Source organism: Benincasa hispida, chromosome 8 (genome assembly GCF_009727055.1).
Source record: "Benincasa hispida cultivar B227 chromosome 8, ASM972705v1, whole genome shotgun sequence".
NCBI lineage: Eukaryota > Viridiplantae > Streptophyta > Magnoliopsida > Cucurbitales > Cucurbitaceae > Benincasa > Benincasa hispida.
In genome coordinates this window covers 17505717-17525119 of record NC_052356.1, presented here as the reverse complement: position 1 = coordinate 17525119, position 19403 = coordinate 17505717, and the positions used below count along the sequence as shown (strand labels likewise).

Sequence of the window (19403 nt, the reverse complement as noted above, 5' to 3'; positions counted from 1 at the left end):
TATTTGATAAATAGAATGCTTAGTAAAGTCTTGAATTTTAGAACTCCTTTGAATGTCTTAAAACTTTTTTTCCAACTTGTTACATATATTCTGATTTACCCATGAAGATTTTTGGTTGCACTGTATATGTTTACATACCTAGTTTTTCCCGATCAAAATTTGATCATAAAGCTACAAGGTGCATTTTTTGGGTTTATGCTTCACATCAAAAGGGTTACATAAGTTTTGATCCTTAGACAAACTTTTTTTTATGTGAGTATGGACGTGTCTTTCTTAGAAAGACAACCATATTTTGACAAAAATTCTCATCAGGGGGAGAAGTCAAATTTAGAAGATAATTTTTGGGATATATCTGAATCATTTCCTTATGTTAGTCACCTTGACATTTCTGTCCCAAGTCCTTCAATGTCAGATATAGAAATGTCTCATTAAGGGAGAGATACTTCAAATTGATCCTATAGGTCAAATTCTTGAGTTAAAGTTTTATGCTAGAAGAGCCAACAAGCAAAGGAACCGATTCTCTACACGAAACCAACTTGAAATTCCGATAAATGATGCTGGAAATTCTTTGCCAATTCCCGACGGTAAAAGGTCTGTTGATCCTTCTCCAATTTTGAATGTTCAAAATGCTTTACCTATTATTTCTGATCTTGATATTTCTATTGCTATTAGAAAAGGTACTAGGACTTGTACTAAATATCCTATTGCAAATTACATCTCACATGACAAATTGTCGAATAGCCATAAAACCTTCCCATCTAGGATAGACAACTTATTTGTTCCAAGGAATATACAAGAAGCCCTAGATGATCCAGATTAGAAAGTGGCTGTTATGGAGGAGATGAATGCTTTAAGACAAAATGGTACTTGGGAAATAACAAACTTATCCGAGGATAAGAAGATTGTGGGGTGTAAATGGGTGTTTACAATAAAGTGTAATGCTGATGGTAGTGTTGAAAGGTATAAAGGCAGATTGGTAACTAAAGGCTTTACTCAAATCTACGAAATTAATTATCCGGAGACTTTTGCTCCAGTTGCAAAGATCAACTCCATTAGAATCCTGTTGTATCTTGCAACTAACTTAGATTGACCTCTTCTTCAATTAGATGTTAGAAATGCTTTTCTCAATAGTGATTTAGAAGAGGAAATGCTTATGATTTGAAATGGAATTTGGAAATAACAAAGTTTGAAGATTAAAGAAATCATTATATGGTCTCAAATAGTCTCCAAAAGCTTGGTTTATTGAACGCTTTGGAAAAGCAGTCACTAGTTATGGATACCAGCGAAGTCAAGTAGACCATATAATCTTCTATAAACACTTTGAGAATAATAAAACTGCTATTTTAATCGTCTATGTTGATGATATTATTCTCACATGAAATGATGCAGAAGGTTTGGTTGATCTTAAGAAAAAGCTTGCAAGTGAGTTTCAAATCGAAGACTTGGGAACCTTAAAATATTTTTCAGGGATGGAGTTTGCAAGATCTAAAAAAGGGATTTTTGTTAATCAAAGGAAATATGTTATTGACTTGACAGATTTATTTGGTTGCCGGACAGTAGACACACCTATCGAACCGAATCTGAAATTACAAGTTGCAAGTCCTGAAGAAGTAAAGGACAAAGATAAATACCAAAGACTTGTAGGTCGATTGATCTACTTATCTCATACACGTCCAGATATAGCATTTGCAGTTGGTATGGTGAGTCAATTTATGCATTCATCGGGACCTACTCATTTCGAAGCAGTACAGAATCCCAAGATACTTGAAAGGAACTCCAGACAAAGGTGTATTATTCTAGAAACATGATCGTTTTTAAGTTGAAGCGTACACTGATGCTTGGGCTGGAAGTACTACTGATAGAAGATCTACTTCTGGCTATTGTTCGTTTGTTGGAGGTGGTTATATGGCGCATTAAAAAACAAAATGTAGTAGCCAGGAGTAGTGTTGAAGCAGAATTTAGAGCCTTAGCCCATGGAATTTGTGAAGGTATATGGATCAACAGGATCCTTGAAGAGCTGAAAGTGTCTCAAAAGAGTCCTATATAAGCTTATTGTGATAACAAGACTGCCATCGCTATAACTCATAATTCAGTTCTACATGATAGGACAAAGCACATTGAAGTTGACAAGCATTTCATAAAGGAGAAGGTTGATGTAGCTGTAATATGCATATCTTATCTTCTGACAACAAAACAAATGGCAGTTGTGCTAACTAAAGGCCTTTCGAAAAGAAAATTTGATAAACTTCTCAGCAAGCTGGCTATGGATAACATTTACAAATCAGCTTGAGAGGGAGTGTTGGATTTCCTTTTATTTCTCTTGTAATATTTGATGTTTAATATGTATATATTTATTATTTATGTCCATAATATTTTTTCCTTTTTTGGTTGTTGGTCTTTCTCCTATATAAGAACTTGTATTTGATTCATAAGTAAGAAGAATAATACTACACTATTCTTTTCTCAATTTCAACAACCCAAGATGAGAATGAAGATCATCTTCCTAAGGGAGCATCCACTAGTAAAGGAACCGAAGGTACAAATTTTAAAAAGAACTCCAACATCCCTATAATCGTTCTACATTGGAAAAGTGTTTTAGGTGTAGACAACAAGGTCCCTTATCAAACGAGCGCGCATGAAGAACTCTTGCCATAAGAGAAGAGGAGAATAACGTGGATGATCAAGAAGTAGTAGAATTGGGCGATGACACAAATTTCATTCATGTTGATGATGGTGATCAACTTTGTTGTGTCCTTCAAAAGATCCTCTTCACACCAAACTAAGAGACGTGCTCTTTTTAGAACACGTTGTACAGTGAATGGTAAGGTTTTCCAGGTAATTATAGATATGGTATTAGTGACAATGTAGGGTCTAAAAAATTAATTAATGCCATTAGTTTAGAAACAGTACCACATCTCAACCTTTACAAAATAAGTTGGATTAAAAAGGGTGGAGAAGCTATTGTAAATCAAATATTTTTGTTCCACTCTCTACAGGAAACCATTATACGGATCAAATAGTTCGTGATGTTGATATGGATATTTGTCACATTGTACTAGGAAGAGCTTGGCAACATGATAATCAAGCTTTACACCGTGGTAGAAATAATACATATGAATTTATCTGGTTAGGTAAGAAAGTCGTTCTTCTTCCTTTAGGAAAGCACGAGGATAAGAAACTTTCTAAACCTTCTTGTCAATTATTTACTCTGACCCATAAGGCTGATTTCCTAAAAATTAAAGACCCTATCATTGCTTTTGTTGTCAAACAAGATACTACACTACACAACATACTAACCCAAATGAAGTATCTTCTTTATCAGACAAGTTTTCTAGTTTAATTCAGGAACCTACAAATTTACCATCCTTACGGAACATTAAACGTCAAATTGATCTAGTACCTGGCAGCACACTACCAAATTTACGACACCATAGAATCAGTCCTAAAGAATATGCTATTTTACATGCTTATCCCTTTGGTTGGATTATGGCCAAACAAGAAGGTAAGTGTGGAAGACTTTGGTGGGAACATGGCAAAGAATAGGGTCTTTTTCAATAAGTTCCTCTAGTTGAAAGCTTTATAGGAGATAGAATCATATTTTGAACAGACATTTGGGTGGAAGAGAGCTACTTGAAACCCTTATTTCCTGATCTGTACATCATCTGCAACAAGGAAAAATTCCACTATTGCATAATATTGGAATGAAAGTCATTCTGACTGGGATCTTAACTTCAGAAAATGGCCGTTTCATTGGAAGCTGAACTGTTGGATGGGGCTTGTTGATTTCTTAGATTTGGTGCAGCTTGGGTGGGGCATGGACAGTGTGAGATGCACCTTGGACTTTGGAGGACTCGGGAAGTTTACTACCCCTACTCAGTCTTCCTGAAGCTTACTGAAACAAGACCTACCATCAGGTCCCCTCATATTAACTTGATTTGGAAAGCTAAAAATCCTCAGGTAAAGGTTTTCTCTTTGATCTCTTGCTCATAGGAACCTTAAAACGAATGACAGATTATAAAGTTTGAAGATGGGCCTTGTCTCCTTACATATGCCACCTCTGACTTGTATTGATGGATCCTGTTTCACGTTAGTAATATACCTGTCTAATATGTTAGTGGTTTGGTTTGGTTTTGTTTGTTTGTTTGTTTTTTTTTCTTTTTGATTTCAAAATCATTGGTCGTGAATAAATAATTGATGGTTTCCACTTAATCCTAATGAAAGCATAATAAATGGCTCTGTTGAAGTACGTTGAATTAGCCCTAAGGGCATTTTTGTCTTTTTACTATATTTGCTAAATTAGGGTTTCACCTCATTCTATTTATATCTGAGGTTGGGTCTATTGTAAATATGACATAAAATAATAAGTCCTTTTCTACCGTGGTTTTTCTTCCCTGAATTAGGGTTTTCCACGTAAACTCCTTGTGTCGTCTTCTTTTNTTGGGTCTATTGTAAATATGACATAAAATAATAAGTCCTTTTCTACCGTGGTTTTTCTTCCCTGAATTAGGGTTTTCCACGTAAACTCCTTGTGTCGTCTTCTTTTTCTACTTCAATAGGCTCATATATCTATTTTCTGGCTGTAGATGTATTAAAGGTGAGCCAACCATTGAAGAATACTACGAGTTATATGCTGAAGCTGAGAAGCCTAGCAACCAGATCTCAGAAGCAGTCATGCAATCGTCTGCAATTCAACAATTTCTTACTCCTGGAAGAGTGGTCATTATAAAATCACAGTCTGTGAGTTCTTATGACAATATTCAGATTAATGTACCATTTGATATGATGTGGACTTCCATTTATATTACATTTTCACCTTGATTTATTTATTTTTAAAATGTTATTATAGCTAAACTCAATGTCACTATTACCAGGCCAAAGATCACTTACTTGGAGTCATTGTCAAAGCCCTTTCTATAGTTAGCAGGCAATACATTGTTCTGGTGCTGAAACCTGATTCACCACCTGTCCAAAGTTCCTCAAGTGGTGATTTAGAAAAGAAAATGGAGGATTTGTCCCAAGGCTACTTTATGGTACCAAAATCAAAACGCGGTCTTGAAAATGATTATTATTCTCCATCAACACGTAAAGGATCTGGTGTTGTGAATATAAGATTACCACATGCTGGTGCAGCAGTGGGCGTAAGTTATGAGGTTAGAGGAGTCGATGCCAAAGAATTTTTGTGTGTATGCAGTAAAAAGATAAAATTAGATCCAGGCAGGCTTCTTGAAGAAGTAAGCAATGTTGCTTACTCCCAGACAGTTCAACAGCTTTTGGATATAAAATCTGATGGGAAGTACCCTCCGGCCTTAGATCCATTAAAAGGTAGCACCTTTATTACCTTTATATAAACACGACAAACAATGTTATGCATTGGTGAATCACTCGACATAGCGTGCGTTCATTCTTATTCAATAGAAATGCAACTTTTGGATGCATGCTTCTGTTAATGTATTGTGCATATTCTGTTACAGTCAAGCTACCTAAACGTACCTTTATTTCCCTTTCTTTTGATGGAAGTTTAAGCTAACTACTAGGAATTTTGAACGTCCTATTTTAAGAAGAGTGAATACCAGAGATTTGCCAGACAGACACACTTAGACATGCTTTTGAGATATGTTTGATACGTGGCTTAGTTTGACTGATCTTATGTTTTTTCTTTTCCAAATCATATTGGAAACACGTTGGGCATGCTCATGACACATAGGAACATTTTATGTGGAGAAAAGAAAATGAAGAAAGGTATTAAAAAAAATGACCGTCCCTTTTGAAGACTAGGAATATTTACATTAAGGAACTAGGTAGTTAAATAACACATAAAAATCTATATAAACTAAAGATTTGTTTGGGAAATGTATTTATTTTTGCCAGACGGCTTTTCGCAGATTTTTGCCAATTTGGAGGTTTTTTCACAGCTTTCTACAATATTTACTACACTCATCTTCTTGGATTTTTATAATTACAGCTTCTCACTGATTCTTGCCAATTGGAGGGCTTTTCTTCACCCACTTGGCTTTCGGGGATATCTCATCCCCTCACTTTATATATTTCACTTTTTTTTTTCATTTTGGATTAATATATTCTCGCTTGATTGTGGTTTTTCATATCCCTTGATTTTGTATCTTAATTTGGATTACTGAATTTTCATTGTAATCTTAAATATGGCCTGTATTGTTGCATAGGGGGTCTTTCTGTTTAGGTTGTTTTGGTTTATTGGCTGTTAGTTGGCGTATTCTTTTGTACATTGAATTTTTGGGATAGTCTTCTTGATTGTATGCTTGTTGGCTAAAAAAGCAGACACTTTGGTTTGGATGATGTGTCAGCTTGAATATGTGTTCAATCTTCTATCACTCTGATATTTGTTGGATACGTGTCGAGCATGTGTTAGCATGTGCCATATACTAGTTGTAAGTATTGGTTTAAGACTAGTTAGGCAATGTCTTAAGCCTAATAAATAGGCATAAATATTAATATAGGAAGCCATAATAAGTTTGAGATCGTAATTCATCAAACTCAAAATGATTGTATATGATTGTATATGCTTATTGGATTTGTTGTATAAAAATAATATATATTTATAAAAATGTATATTCAATAAACATGTCCTTGCCAGGGCTTAAATTTTATAAAATAATGTGTCATTACGTTTATGTCTCGAATCCTATAAAGCATAGACACTCCATTTTAGGCAGAGTGTTTGTGTCAGACACGGACACGCTTTGGACACATGTCCGACATGAAAATTTATCTTGTTTTTATTTATTTATTTTTTATTTCAAAGACGTGGGGATAGGCCTAGGACACTTCCTGGACTCGTGAAATTTTTAGAAGAAAAAATGGTTCAACCTTTTATGTTGGACCCAAATTTAAAGCTCAAATGTTAAACTAAGATTAAAAAAACAAAACAAAAAAAAAAAAAACTCATCTTTTTTAACCAAAGATTAAAAAGAAAATAAACATAAAAAATTGAAGTTAGAAACCTAAATGTTTCATCTGACATTTTATGCTTTTTCTTTTTTAATGGAATGCATTTAGTATTTTATGCTAAGGCTAAATTATAAAAGATGCCCTACTTTGCACTTTGTATAAAAAATACTCTTAAACTTTCAAAAGTTTAAAAAATACCTTTAAACTTTTAAACATAATTCAAAAATACGCTTATCATTAGTTTTGGATGGAAACCATTAGTATTTTGTTTCAAAGATACCCCTAAACTTTCAAAAGTATAAAAAAATATCCTTAAACTTCAAAAGTTCAAAGGTACTCTTACTATTAATATCTGAACAAAAACTAACGGTAAAAGTATTTTTGAACATTTTTGGAAGTTTAAGAGTATTCTTGAATCTTTTAAAAGTTCTAAGAGTTTTTTTGACACAAAGTACAAAGTTTAGGGGTATTTCATATAATTTAGCCTTATGTTAATGATGTAGGATATCTGTTTGTTGTTAAAAGATCTTATCTTGTTGGATCTTGGTTATCTTGTATTTTCTTCTTGGTATTTCCTGTTTCCGGGTGATCCTCTTTTGCTGTACACATCCAATTGTTAGTTCTTATGTTTTCGACTTATTCTTGTTTTTAGTTTAGCCTTTTATCTTTTGTCTCAAGGCTTAGGCTCTAGTTAAATTAGTTCAGCAACTAACTTCGGTTATAAGTTTTTCCAACCTATTTTTCAACAAGAGCTTAACTCAACTGACATCTGTATGTGTTAAGAACCAAAAGGTCCGTAGTTCAAGTCCCTTGTTCCCAATTTGTACTCAAGTTTTTCCAACCTATTTAAATAGCTACTCTTTTTCATTGACAATAACTTTTGAAGCATTATTCAAAAGTTACTTAGTCTACATCAGTTAAATTCATATATATCCTAAAAAAAGAGTGTATTCCCAACGTGTCTGTGTTCTAGTGTATTTTTTTTAGACTGGCATATCACTGTGTCATGTCCGTTGCTAGCGTTCGCGCTTCTTAGCTTGAATCTCTATCCGTGCTTCTTATGTTCGAGATAAGAAATTCATAAAGTAGGTTGTGTGGCTTCTCAGAAGAATTTGTTAGGTTTCTTATCTCCCCACTCTCAGTAAAACCCAGCAAATATAAACAAGAACAGGGGAGTATGAACCCTGCTACGGTATCAATTAAACTCTATGAAATATCTGGCACAAGTTCACAAACGAATCCAAAAGAACAAATACAAAATGGACTGGACAACTGAAAATAAATAGCAACAAGAACAAGATAAAATGGAACCAGCACTTTCGAGACAGCTAGGAATTCTTTCCTCTTCTCAGCCTTCAGCCAAATTCCTCCTCTCTCTAACATCACCCAGGAACCCCTCTTAAACCTCCTCAGTGGTCCCCACTTATAACTGAATTCTTTAGCTCACTTTCGGTGCCTCGTTAGCCTCCTGTGAAATTCCCCTATTACCCAGTTGAGAATACTTATAAAGTGTTAAATGTCATATAATTAAATTTATCTTCATCTATTAGCTTAACCTTTTGGATAAATCAATGATTTAAGATGGTATTAGAGCAGGTGGTCTAGGGAGGTCCTATGTTCAAGCCTTTATATTTTTGTTTTCTCCCCAATTAATATTCATTTCCACTTGTTGGGTCTTCTTCATATTTAAAAGCCCACAAGTGAGGGGGACGTTAGATATTTATAATTAAATTTATCTTCACCTATCATCTTAAGCTCTTGAGTCCATTGGTGATTTAAGGTAAAGGATGGGGGGTCTCACAGAATTTCATCAAGTAGTTGAGAAAAAGCAGAAAAACCACTTTAGGAAAAACACCACATTAGGCTAAACATTTTCAATACTCAGATCTCTCGAGAACCTTCATTTAACAAAAGATCCTTCAATTTCTCTCAATTCTCCTTTTGATACTGATGCTTCCGTGCTGATTCAGAGGTCAGTGTGAGTAGTGAACCAAGATTGCTTTACAAACGCTCTAGTTTCTTTATTTCAGGATTATGATAACGAGTCTTCTCTTCATCCTTCCTCAGTTTCAAGCAAATTTGATTCTCTTATTGGATCTTCTGGTCTTTAGTTGTGTCCTACCTTTGTTATGGCATCTGTGGTCGGACTCAATTTTATTTACTGCAGTTTCCTATCATTGGTTTGTCACGAAGTTGTTTCTTTCTCAAGGCTTTTGGATGAGTGTTTTGTGTTTAGTGAAGAGTTTTATTTTGGTCGTTTTGTGGTTTAAGACTCGTTGTTTGCCTCCTGGTTGTTTTCGTTGTCGGAGTTTAGATCTGTTGAGAACCTTTGCATGCTACATGTCATTTATTCGCATGCTTGCATCTCAAGCACAACTAAATCTCAACGGTACCTAGTTATTTATCCAGAATTTAGTCTGCGTGGAAGATGTGCATATCCCCCGTACATTTTGAGATCTTAATGTAAAGTTTGAGGTATCAATGCATTTAAGTGTACTTGGAGGTCATCACAATCCAATCGGTTGTACATTTTGTAGCTGTTGTCATTCAAGAAAGTTATTGTATGCATCAATTTAAGTATTCATCTATTTGATCTTACTTTAATGTTGTTCCTTTTTAGACTTGAAGTTAAAAGATGTGAATCTTGTGGAGGCGTACAAGGATTTGACTGACATATCGCTAAAGATGGTAGTTAACAAGTGCCATGGGTGTATAAAATTGGGGGAGCACCTGAAATTAGCAGCAGAGATAAAGAAACACAAAGAGGAAGTCAATAACTTGAAGTTTCAAATGTCAGATGAAGCACTTCAACAAATGCCAGACTTTCAGGGCCGGGTACTCATTTGTTTTCCTGGATATATTGTTTTTTCTTAAAAGTCAACTTATTATTATTATTATTATTATTTTGAGTTTGATATCTGGTGCAGCGGCATTCTAAATTTTGGGTTGCATGACAGATTGACGTTTTGAAGGAAATTGGCTGTATAAACGCTGACCTGGTTGTTCAAATCAAAGGTCGGGTTGCCTGTGAGATGAACTCTGGGGAGGAGTTGATCTGTACAGAATGTTTATTTGAGAATCAATTGGACGACCTTGAACCAGAAGAAGCAGTGGCATTAATGTCTGCTTTTGTGTTCCAGCAAAAAAATACGTCCGAACCTTCCCTTACCCCAAAGCTGTCTATGGCTAAAAAAAGGTACATGTTTTCGCACCTCTCTCTCTCTCTTAATTTTTTTCTAAATAGTATTATTTTTGAAAGATGCTAAAATTCTGGACTAAGGATCCTATAATTCAGTTTCATTCAGCTGGTGTAACTTGAAATTCATAATGGACCCCCCTTGAAACAACAAATTTTTTCAGACAATCAAGATTTGGTTACTGTGATTTAGTTTAAAAAGTTGTTTAACAGAAAAGATGGAATGGTAGATATTGAACATTTCTCTGCTACTGTACTTTGTCATTCCAAGGCATTCTTTATGGCAGTTGGCTTCTTTGGCCACACAGGTTTTGTTAATAATTTCATGACCATGTATATGCTACTTGACTACTTTTGTGTTAGAATTTATGCAAGATATAAATAAATGTAGAATAAACTAAATTATATTTCAAGCTCTCATTTAACAGATTAGAATGGATTATTTACTTATTTGGTTCTGTTAGAACTAGATAAGTAAACGATCACAAAATAATAAATAATAGTCATAATAAAAATGATATAATCGACAGGCAAAAAAATGCTCCCCCCCCCCCCCCCCCCTCCCCTCCCCCCTATCTTTCATAACTGAATTTCTGCCATGGCCTCCACCGTGAAACCACCCACCACCATCTACCTAACCTGTTCCATCCTTATTGATTGGAAAATCTTCACGCTGCAGTGTGATGCCGCCTCAAATGGACAATTAGTATTGATCTTGGAACAAGGAAAATCCACCACCTAATCCCTCAATCTCTCCTGGAAAGCGCTGGACTGGTTGGTATCCTCCTTCAATATGCTCCATCGAGATCCATGCAATTTCAAGTTCTTCAAGAAGTTCAATGATGCAAATGCCACACTCTGGTTGGGAAAACACAGTAACAAAAATGGTTACTTTGCTGAATAACCCACTTATACCACACGGGGCGCCGAACCAAGCTTTTTATCCTATCAGAAGACCAAAAATAGGGATGGTTCTCTTTCTTCTCTTTGATCTCCGACTACAAGATTGATTCGTTGGATTTACTTTGCTGAATTAACCCACTTATACCACACGGGGTGCCGAATCAAACTTTTTATCCCATCAGAAGATCAAAAATAGGGATGGTTCTCTTTCTTCTCTTTGATCTCCGACTACAAGATTGATTTGTTGGATTTCCTTTTTATTTCTCTTGTAATATTGGATGTTTAATATGTATATATTTATCATTTATGTCTGTGAAAGAAAGCCAAGTACTCCCACTTCAGCTAAGTGGTACCAACTCACATATTCTTCATCTTGAACACCCCTTTTTGAAGATGTTATGTTTTGCAAATGGCTTGAGTTCTTCCTTCAAGCATACTACCAATTTGGAGACTTTATCTTTGATCTTAGCAACTGCTTTGGCCTTCCACTTTGATACTTTTACTCACCTAGGCGACTTCTTCAATCCATTCGAATTGGGGTTCATGATAGCCATTAACATTCTCATTCTCTCTCGGACTTTCCAATTGTTTCTAAACTGATGGATATTAATTTAACTAATCAAAATTTGCTATCATTGTTGCTTGCTCAAATGTACCTTTGTACCTACCATCTGCAGCTTAATTGGCATCCACCGTCTCTTTGATCTTTTGGCAACACGGAACTGACATCTGTACAATGAAATCTTTGTGATCAATTGCCACTGGGATCCTAACCTGAGTTTACATTGGCGATTACTAAACTTATAACTGGAACCCTCATCATTCATCTACCAGTAGAGATGAGATTTATCTTCATCCTAGGCACAAACCTGACATTGCGTAGTACTAGCATTTCTCTACACTCCATTTTCAGATTAATATCCCAAATTCTAATGATCTTTGAAACTCCACCTTTCTCCATCCTCACTAGACTATGATGTTCTAATGTGAAAGATGTAAACAAATTTCATAGCTGAAAGTTACACTATTAATTGTCCATTCAAATCAGTGGCTACTCTTATCCGTGTTACTCAACACAGGAACAAACATCATCAATTTCATCAACTTCAACAATATTTGCCCCTGCTTTTTTTTTTTTTTTTCTTTTCTTTTCTGTTCCTCTTTCAGTTTCTTACACTGACTTGTGACCTTTCTTGTGACATTTAAAAACTCTCTTTATTTCTATTACTCCATTTTTTCTTACCGCTACTCGGTCTATCATTTTTAGAATTTAACTTGTCTTTACTTTTATTCACAACCAACCTACTGCAGATTCTTTACTATTGTCCTTTCGAATTTCCTTAGCTATATCTAAATCACAAATTCCTGAAAACTTCAAAATGTTATCTCCAATCAAATTACACATTACTGTCTTCATTGTTTCCCAAGGCAAAGACATTAACAACTAAAATACACTTCATCAGTAAACTCTACTGTTTGAAGCAATAATTTGTATGAAAATAACAATCTCGATTGATACAAATTGGCACATTTTGTAAATAAGTTCAAAGTATCATTTAAAAAATCCTTTAATCATTTTTTTTTGTAAACATTTGTTTTTATATATACTTCGTCAGTATTCTTGCAATATAACAAAATTAATACATGATTTCATGATGAGCAGCTCCAAATTCCGTTGCATTGCCTTACATATGTTGTTATTGTTCATAAATGATTTATTTTGATAAAATTTTTAAGAAATGTATTATTTATCAGATTGTATGAGACAGCAATAAGACTTGGCCAGCTTCAAGCGCAGTTCAGACTTCAAGTTGACCCCGAGGAATATGCTCGAGACAACCTCAAGTTCGGTCTCGTCGAAGTAGTCTACGAATGGGCTAAAGTAACCATTTTTCTGCAAAATGTTAATAGAACCTCTTGAGTTTGTGCTTTTGTTGTCTGGGCCTCTCAGCTTGACATGCTTTGAAAATTGCAGGGAACTCCATTTGCAGATATTTGTGAGCTTACAGATGTTCCTGAAGGCATGATAGTGAGAACTATAGTCAGACTGGACGAAACGTGCCGAGAATTCAAAAACGCAGCGGCTATTATGGGTAATTCTGCACTCCATAAGAAGATGGAAACTGCCTCGAATGCTATAAAGCGCGATATCGTCTTTGCTGCTAGTTTGTACATTACTGGACTCTGAAATGGACAATTTTAAGGTATGTTGCCTCATCCATTCTTGAAATAACAGTGAGCCAATTTAGAATAGAATGTGGAACTCTAGTAGGCGTAGAACTTGTACATTATCAGGTTCTCTCTTTGTTAGAGAAGTATTGAGATAAATTAATTAGTTTAATGATAGAAGCTTGTAAGTTTCATTAACTTTATAATTAGTTCAGTATCATCTCTTGAACTTGTATTGTATTACCAAATTATTTCTTAAGCTGAGTGAGAAAATGTAATATTTGAATAGACATTGATGCTCATGTACGAAGCTGAAAAAGTAATGATCATTTTTTTGTGATATTTTTCATACCACGTCATGTTTAGTAGTATCAGGTTATACATCTTGTGAATAAAAAGTCAGTTTTTTCCTCCTTTTTTTTGTTATAAAAAATAATTTGCATGTTCTGTGTTGTTGAATGTCTATTTCAATATCGATATTTCAATTTATGGATATATTGATAAACTATCAATATTGATGTGCTTTTGTAAATAAAAAAGTTTATAAAATTTATTTTGTTTGAAGAATTTATAAAAACTATTTAAATGAATAGTTAAGTTGATTTCACTCCCAAATTAAGTTACTGATCTTGTGTTTATATCTTCATATTGGAATTTATAGATGATATTTTTAGAGAATTGCAATGGGTAGCAAAATCAATAGGGAAGTTGCATATGTAGTTAGGGTTTCGGAGTGTACAGATTTAACAAAATTTTCAAATTTTCTTTTATTCTTTTTGATGGTCTGATTGTACCTCGAACAAAATCCCCAAGCTCTTCCTCTCTTGCATGCTCGCTAAAATTGCCAAGCTCTTCCTCTCTGTCGCTTTTGCCTCGAAGCCATGGTCTACATAACTTCCCGGGATGAATTCATCGAATGTTAGGTGCAATCATTTCGTTTGGTTCCCAATACAATAAGTATGTACTTCAAAATCTGATTCCTATTATTTTCTGTTTGAATTTTGAGAAATTAACATGACATTCTTTTTAACAGAAACAAAGCAATCTTCCATTGAAAAATCACAATCACTTGTTTCTTATCTTCTTTCAGATCTGTTTAATCCCCAATACAGTCTTTCCTCTCCTTCCTCCTATCCTATTTTCTCCTATTTTGTAGAAAACCCTTTCAGCTCTTGAAGACTGGCGTAGCTCTTCCTCATCATTGTGTCAATTTGTCGACAGTCTCCCAATGTTATTCCCCCACGTCTTCCCAAGAAAACATCACATATGAGAAATTAGATCGTGTTGTTGTATTGTCATTCTCCAATTGCATAATGTATTGTGAAGGCCATTCTAATCCATTTATTCAGATGAGAAATTAAGTCATTTGTTGATTGTTATTTCATAGGTCGGGTTTTGGATCTTTAATTGTAAATATTCCAAATTTTCATTTGTTATGCAGTTTACAAGTTTTATCTTCCTTCCATTTATTTTTCACTTTGATTTATTTTTCCTCGGAGACGCCTTTCCAAAAAAGGAAATAAAAGACTAAAACATTAAGTTGAGCGGCTCTGCAATTTTTCTCTATTGCATTTCAGATAGTAATTAGGCCACAATCTTATAGTAACCAACATCATTGATAATTAGATATCAATCAGTATAAAATAACAATCAGATAACAAATCAATATCATTAGTAATTAGTATAAGATACAAAAGTATAAAAGAATAATCAAATATCATTAAGTACCAACATCAAATAGTAATCAAACAACAATCAATATTATTAGCAAATTAGTATTATATAGTAATCAGACAATAATCAGATAATAATCGATATCATTAGAAATTAGATAATAACCAACATCAAATAACAATCAGAAAATAATTAGATAGTAAATTAATATTGTTAACAATTAGTATTAAGATAACAATTAAATTACAATTGGTATCAAATAACAACAATTATTAAATGACATTTAGTATCATTAAGGATCACCATAAGATAGTAATTAGAAAAGAAATCAGATAGTAATTGGTGTCATTGGCAATTAGCATAAGATAATCAATCAGTAATAAGATAACAATCGATATCACTAGCGATCATATAACGATCAATATCAAATAGAAATATGTTAATAATCAGTATCATTAACAATCAGTATCAAATAACTAATCAAACAACAATAAGATAATAATCGATTTCATTGAAAATTAGATTACGATCATTATCAAATAACAATAAGAAAATAATTAGATAGTAAATTAGTATAGTTAGCAATTAGCATAAGATAGCAATTAAATCACAATCAATATTAAATAACATTCAGTATCATTAAGAATTAGTATTGGATGGTAATCAGAAATGAAATCAAATAGTAATTGGTGTCAGACAATTAGTATTAAATAATCAGACGACAATAAGATAATAATTGATATCATTAGCAATCATATAACGATCAATATCAAATAGAAATTTGCTAACAGTTAGTATTGTTAACAATTTATATCAAATAATAATCAAATGGTAATTTCGATGTTGAAAAGGATGTGGTGGAAGCATTTGACAACGTTGTTGTGGTGATGTTGAACGCCATTGTGAGGAAGAATACATCCATTAGTGAGACTTTGAAATTTGCGACAAGTAAATTTTAGAGATGAAATGGTTTTACAAACTGGGACAGTGTAGTGAAAATTTGTCCAATTTTCAATTGCGGGAAATGCTAGAGACGTGTGGTTGAAAATGTGCAATAATATTATTGTAGTTGAAAATTTGTGATCGATAATACTATTTAGTGGGGAGGGAGCTAGAATTTTGTCTCCCAATTAGTACTTTGTTACTTGATATCAAATAGAAATCACAATTTACTTAGCATTAAATAGTAATCACATGATAATAAAATAACAATCACAAAGTTTTTAGTGTTATCACAATTTACTTAGCATCAAATAACAATCACATGATAATAAAATAACAATCACAAAGTATTAGATAACAATCAAATAGAATTCACAAACTACTTTGCATCAGTTTAGGCTTATCTTGTGAAGCTTTTCTTGTTTGCATGTTCTCGAAAACCTAAAAAAATAAGAATGAACAAGCAATAAGCATAATATAGTAATAAGATAGAAATCAAATATAAATAAAAATCTATTTAGTTTCAAATAGCAATCATAGTAAATCAAATAACAATCATAAAGTACTAAGATACTAATAAAAAAGTAATAGCATAACAATTAGATCCAATACAGAAAGTTACTGAATCAATGTTTTAACTGTAAGGAGTATTTTTTATTTTTTTTCATTTAAATGCATTGTTTAAATTGGGTTGAGCTTGCCGATTTCACAATTTTTGAATTCATATTATTGGACTATGACCATAATTTTTTTAGAGTTGTTTTGTCATTCTTGCAATTGACCCATATTTTTATATTTTATGAGTATTTATAAAAAGAAATGAAAGATGTCAATTAATCTTTAATATCAACGTTTAGTCTTCTAATTTGCGAATCGACATGCCGATGAATTTTATTTCAAATACATGTATAGAATTCATTTAGCGATCACAAATTAGGAATCGAAGTAGTCGGGAATTGAAAAGCTAATACATTATCAGAATTCAAAAATTAAGCCTACATAAATAGCATAGTACACCGCTAAGTGTCCAAATTTAAGTTTACATAGTATCTGTTTTTTTTTCTTCTTTTTTTTGTCAAATTGGACCATAAGTAACAATAATGATATAAAATTATTCAGCGTACTTCTCCATGCAACGTCTAACTTCTTAAGAATGGCGACAATAACTCGTTTTTGTTCTTCACTAATTATCACTTCTGTTCGGCTTCCCAGAGCCAAAAGTAAAATATCCCTGAAAATAAATCCGAATAACTTAACTTTTAGACGAATTAAAAAAAAAAAAAAAAAAAACTCTCCTCAAATATGTTGGTAGTTGTAAATACTCCCGAATTTTAAAGTAAAAATTAAGCCTCCCAACTTATACAAGTTTTAAAGATTGAATATGTTAAAAGACTTAGGAGATGTTTAGAACAAAAAACTGGTTATTATAATTGAGTTATAATAGTTTGTGCTTGAGGCATAGATTATTTTAGTTTGAATTATAATAACATGTGTTTGAAATATAAACTATTTTAGTTGAGAGGAAATAATAAACACAGTAACAAAGAATAAAAAAACAAAGAATGTAAAATAGTAAAAACAGTAGCAAATGAGAGTTTTGAAATAACGTTGACGGTAGTTAATTGGGAGCTATGAAATCGTATTTACTATAGCGATAGTTCTTACCTCAAACGTTCCCATAAGCTCCGTTTAGTAACATTTCTTTTTTTCTTTTTAGTTTTTTTGTTACAATGATGTACATTAAGTTGAATCTTCGCCAAATTTTAGAAATAAAAACTATTTTTAGCCAAATTTCAAAAACAAAAACTAACTTTTTTGAATGTTACTTTTTAGTTATCAAAATTTGGCTTGATTTTTTAAACCAAATAACAAAATAAGAAATTTGTTAAAAGACTTAAAGATCCATTTGGTAATTATTTCCTCTTTTATTTTTGAAGACTTAAAGATCCATTTGGTAATTATTTCCTCTTTTATTTTTGGTTTTTTCTTGCATCTTTCTTAAATTCGAGATAGTTGAATTCTCAGTCAAATTTTAGAAATAAAAACTAACTTTTTTTTTTTAAATTACTTTTTTTAATTTTCAAAATATGGCTTAATTTTTTAAACTATTGATGAAAATTAGATAACAAATGAAAAAATTTGGGGTGGTAATAGGTGTCATAGGCTTAATTTTTAAAAATAAAATAATTACTAAATGGAAGTTAATTAGACCCTTTTAAAATTTAGAGACCGGATGAATACACATTTTTTTCAATTTTGAAACATTTTTTAAAGATATGATAAAAACAAACACGTTCATTTTAAAAAATTTAACCAAACTTTCCTTTAAAAAAAAAGGAAAATTACTCTAAATAACCATCCTGTTAAAACTATTTTCCACTAATAACAAAATATCACATTTGAGAAAGACAGTCCTAGACTGACTCATAAATAGACAATAAATTGTAATATTTTTCTATTATTTATAAATATTTTGATTCATTTTCCTATCGACCTTGAAAAAAACAAACTAATAGGAAAGAAAACCCAGTCGTTGAAGTGAATTCATCCAAGCAAACACAATCAGTTGAAGTGAATCATGGAGATTTTACCAGATCATTAGTGGCCGGAATCCAGTCGTTGTTCGCCGGATTACCCCTGCAAGAGCCATGGCAGCAACCGGCAGTTGCAGAATCTGCCGAAAGTCTGAAGCCTTTGCAATCTCCATTCTCCATTTTTATGAATCCTGTTCCTGTCTGAGATCAAAATTCAACTACTTCGTTAGCGAACACACACACAGATCAGCCTGATCGATCCTTCGTTGGAGTAGAGAATTACCGTATGGTGCTGTTTGTCTGCACAATTGAGATCGTCGTAATACTTCGTCTCCACAAATTCCTCAGAGATCTTGCCGTTCCGGGCATCATAAGTAAGTCTCTGCTCAAATTTCAAAGCTAAATTCAATTTCTCCACAAATTTAAACCTCAACATTTGATTTGAGTCTATTTTCTAAAAAGTGTAACTACAAATTGGCACATAATCAGTGTACCGAATTTCAGAGACCTAAAGAATCGATAAAGAAAATTGATCGGAAAACTAACCTCGTGGGGATCGGATTCAAGGCGCTGAAACTCGGCGAGTTCAGGAATGTAATCGTTTTTGCCATTTACTTTGTCGACGTAATGAGCAGAGAACTCGCTGCGCTGAGGCTTAGTGTGGCGTTTCGGTGCTACGCTATTGAAGTACTCTCGAGTTTTGGCCTCCATTTCTCTTTCTTCCTCCATGGATAGACGAGCGTCGCTCCTTCCAGGCCTTCTGCCGTTCTCCATTGCTGTTGATTCTCTGAATCTTCTTTTTCGATCGTCTTTGTGGTTAAGATCGATTTATTGCTGCAAGACTATTTGAACGAAAGAGGAGTCGGTTGAATGGCAGATATTTTTGAGATTTTTTGTACGGATTTTGAAATTTTCTTTTATTTATTTATTTACTTTTTACTGAAGTCACGTATCAAAATAAAGCAAAACCAATCCGTTGTTAAAAAATCACCTTCGCATTATGAAATCGCATTAGGGATCCCAAAAAATTGCTATGACACTTTGAAATGGCCATAGGGATC

At 33.2% G+C, this 19403-nt stretch overlaps 2 protein-coding genes across 7 annotated transcripts in view; one reads left to right on the top strand and one right to left on the bottom strand.

Moving 5' to 3' along the window:
- LOC120084213 (DExH-box ATP-dependent RNA helicase DExH11) overlaps positions 1-13546 on the top strand; it is a 50187-nt gene extending 36641 nt beyond the window's left edge. For 4 of the 5 annotated variants that reach the window (XM_039040112.1, XM_039040110.1, XM_039040111.1 and 1 more), the window contains exons 18-23: positions 4584-4737; positions 4872-5322; positions 9545-9759; positions 9882-10120; positions 12779-12905; positions 12999-13546. In XM_039040112.1, the coding sequence (XP_038896040.1) occupies positions 4584-4737; positions 4872-5322; positions 9545-9759; positions 9882-10120; positions 12779-12905; positions 12999-13211 (1399 nt within the window). In that variant the 3' untranslated portion in view covers positions 13212-13546. Of the gene's footprint in view, positions 1-4583; positions 4738-4871; positions 5323-9544; positions 9760-9881; positions 10121-10799; positions 12723-12778; positions 12906-12998 lie in introns of those variants that run through there. The other variant, XM_039040113.1, reaches the window with a different exon arrangement.
- A 2526-nt stretch (positions 13547-16072) lies between these two features.
- Positions 16073-19199, bottom strand: LOC120082446. 2 transcript variants are annotated; one of them, XM_039037621.1, is made up of 4 exons: positions 18889-19199; positions 18626-18724; positions 18400-18543; positions 16073-16249 (listed from the first exon to the last, which is right to left on the bottom strand). In XM_039037621.1, exons 1-4 carry the CDS (start codon positions 19114-19116, stop codon positions 16181-16183), a joined length of 540 nt encoding a protein of 179 aa, XP_038893549.1. In that variant the 5' UTR covers positions 19117-19199; the 3' UTR covers positions 16073-16180. The 2 variants fall into 2 exon arrangements, with proteins under 2 accessions (XP_038893549.1, XP_038893550.1); XM_039037622.1 differs by lacking the exon at positions 16073-16249 and adding an exon at positions 16688-17039 and having other exon boundaries at positions 18889-19194.
- Positions 19200-19403: the final 204 nt, after the last annotated feature.

Coding starts and splice junctions, on each gene's coding strand:
- LOC120082446 (XM_039037621.1), bottom strand. CDS start 19,116: ATGGAGAACGGCAGAAGGCCTGGAAGGAGCGACGCTCGTCTATCCATG. Junction 18,725..18,888: donor TTGAATCCGATCCCCACGAG/GTTAGTTTTCCG, acceptor AAATTTGAGCAG/AGACTTACTTATGATGCCCG. Junction 18,544..18,625: donor CAGACAAACAGCACCATACG/GTAATTCTCTAC, acceptor TTTTGATCTCAG/ACAGGAACAGGATTCATAAA.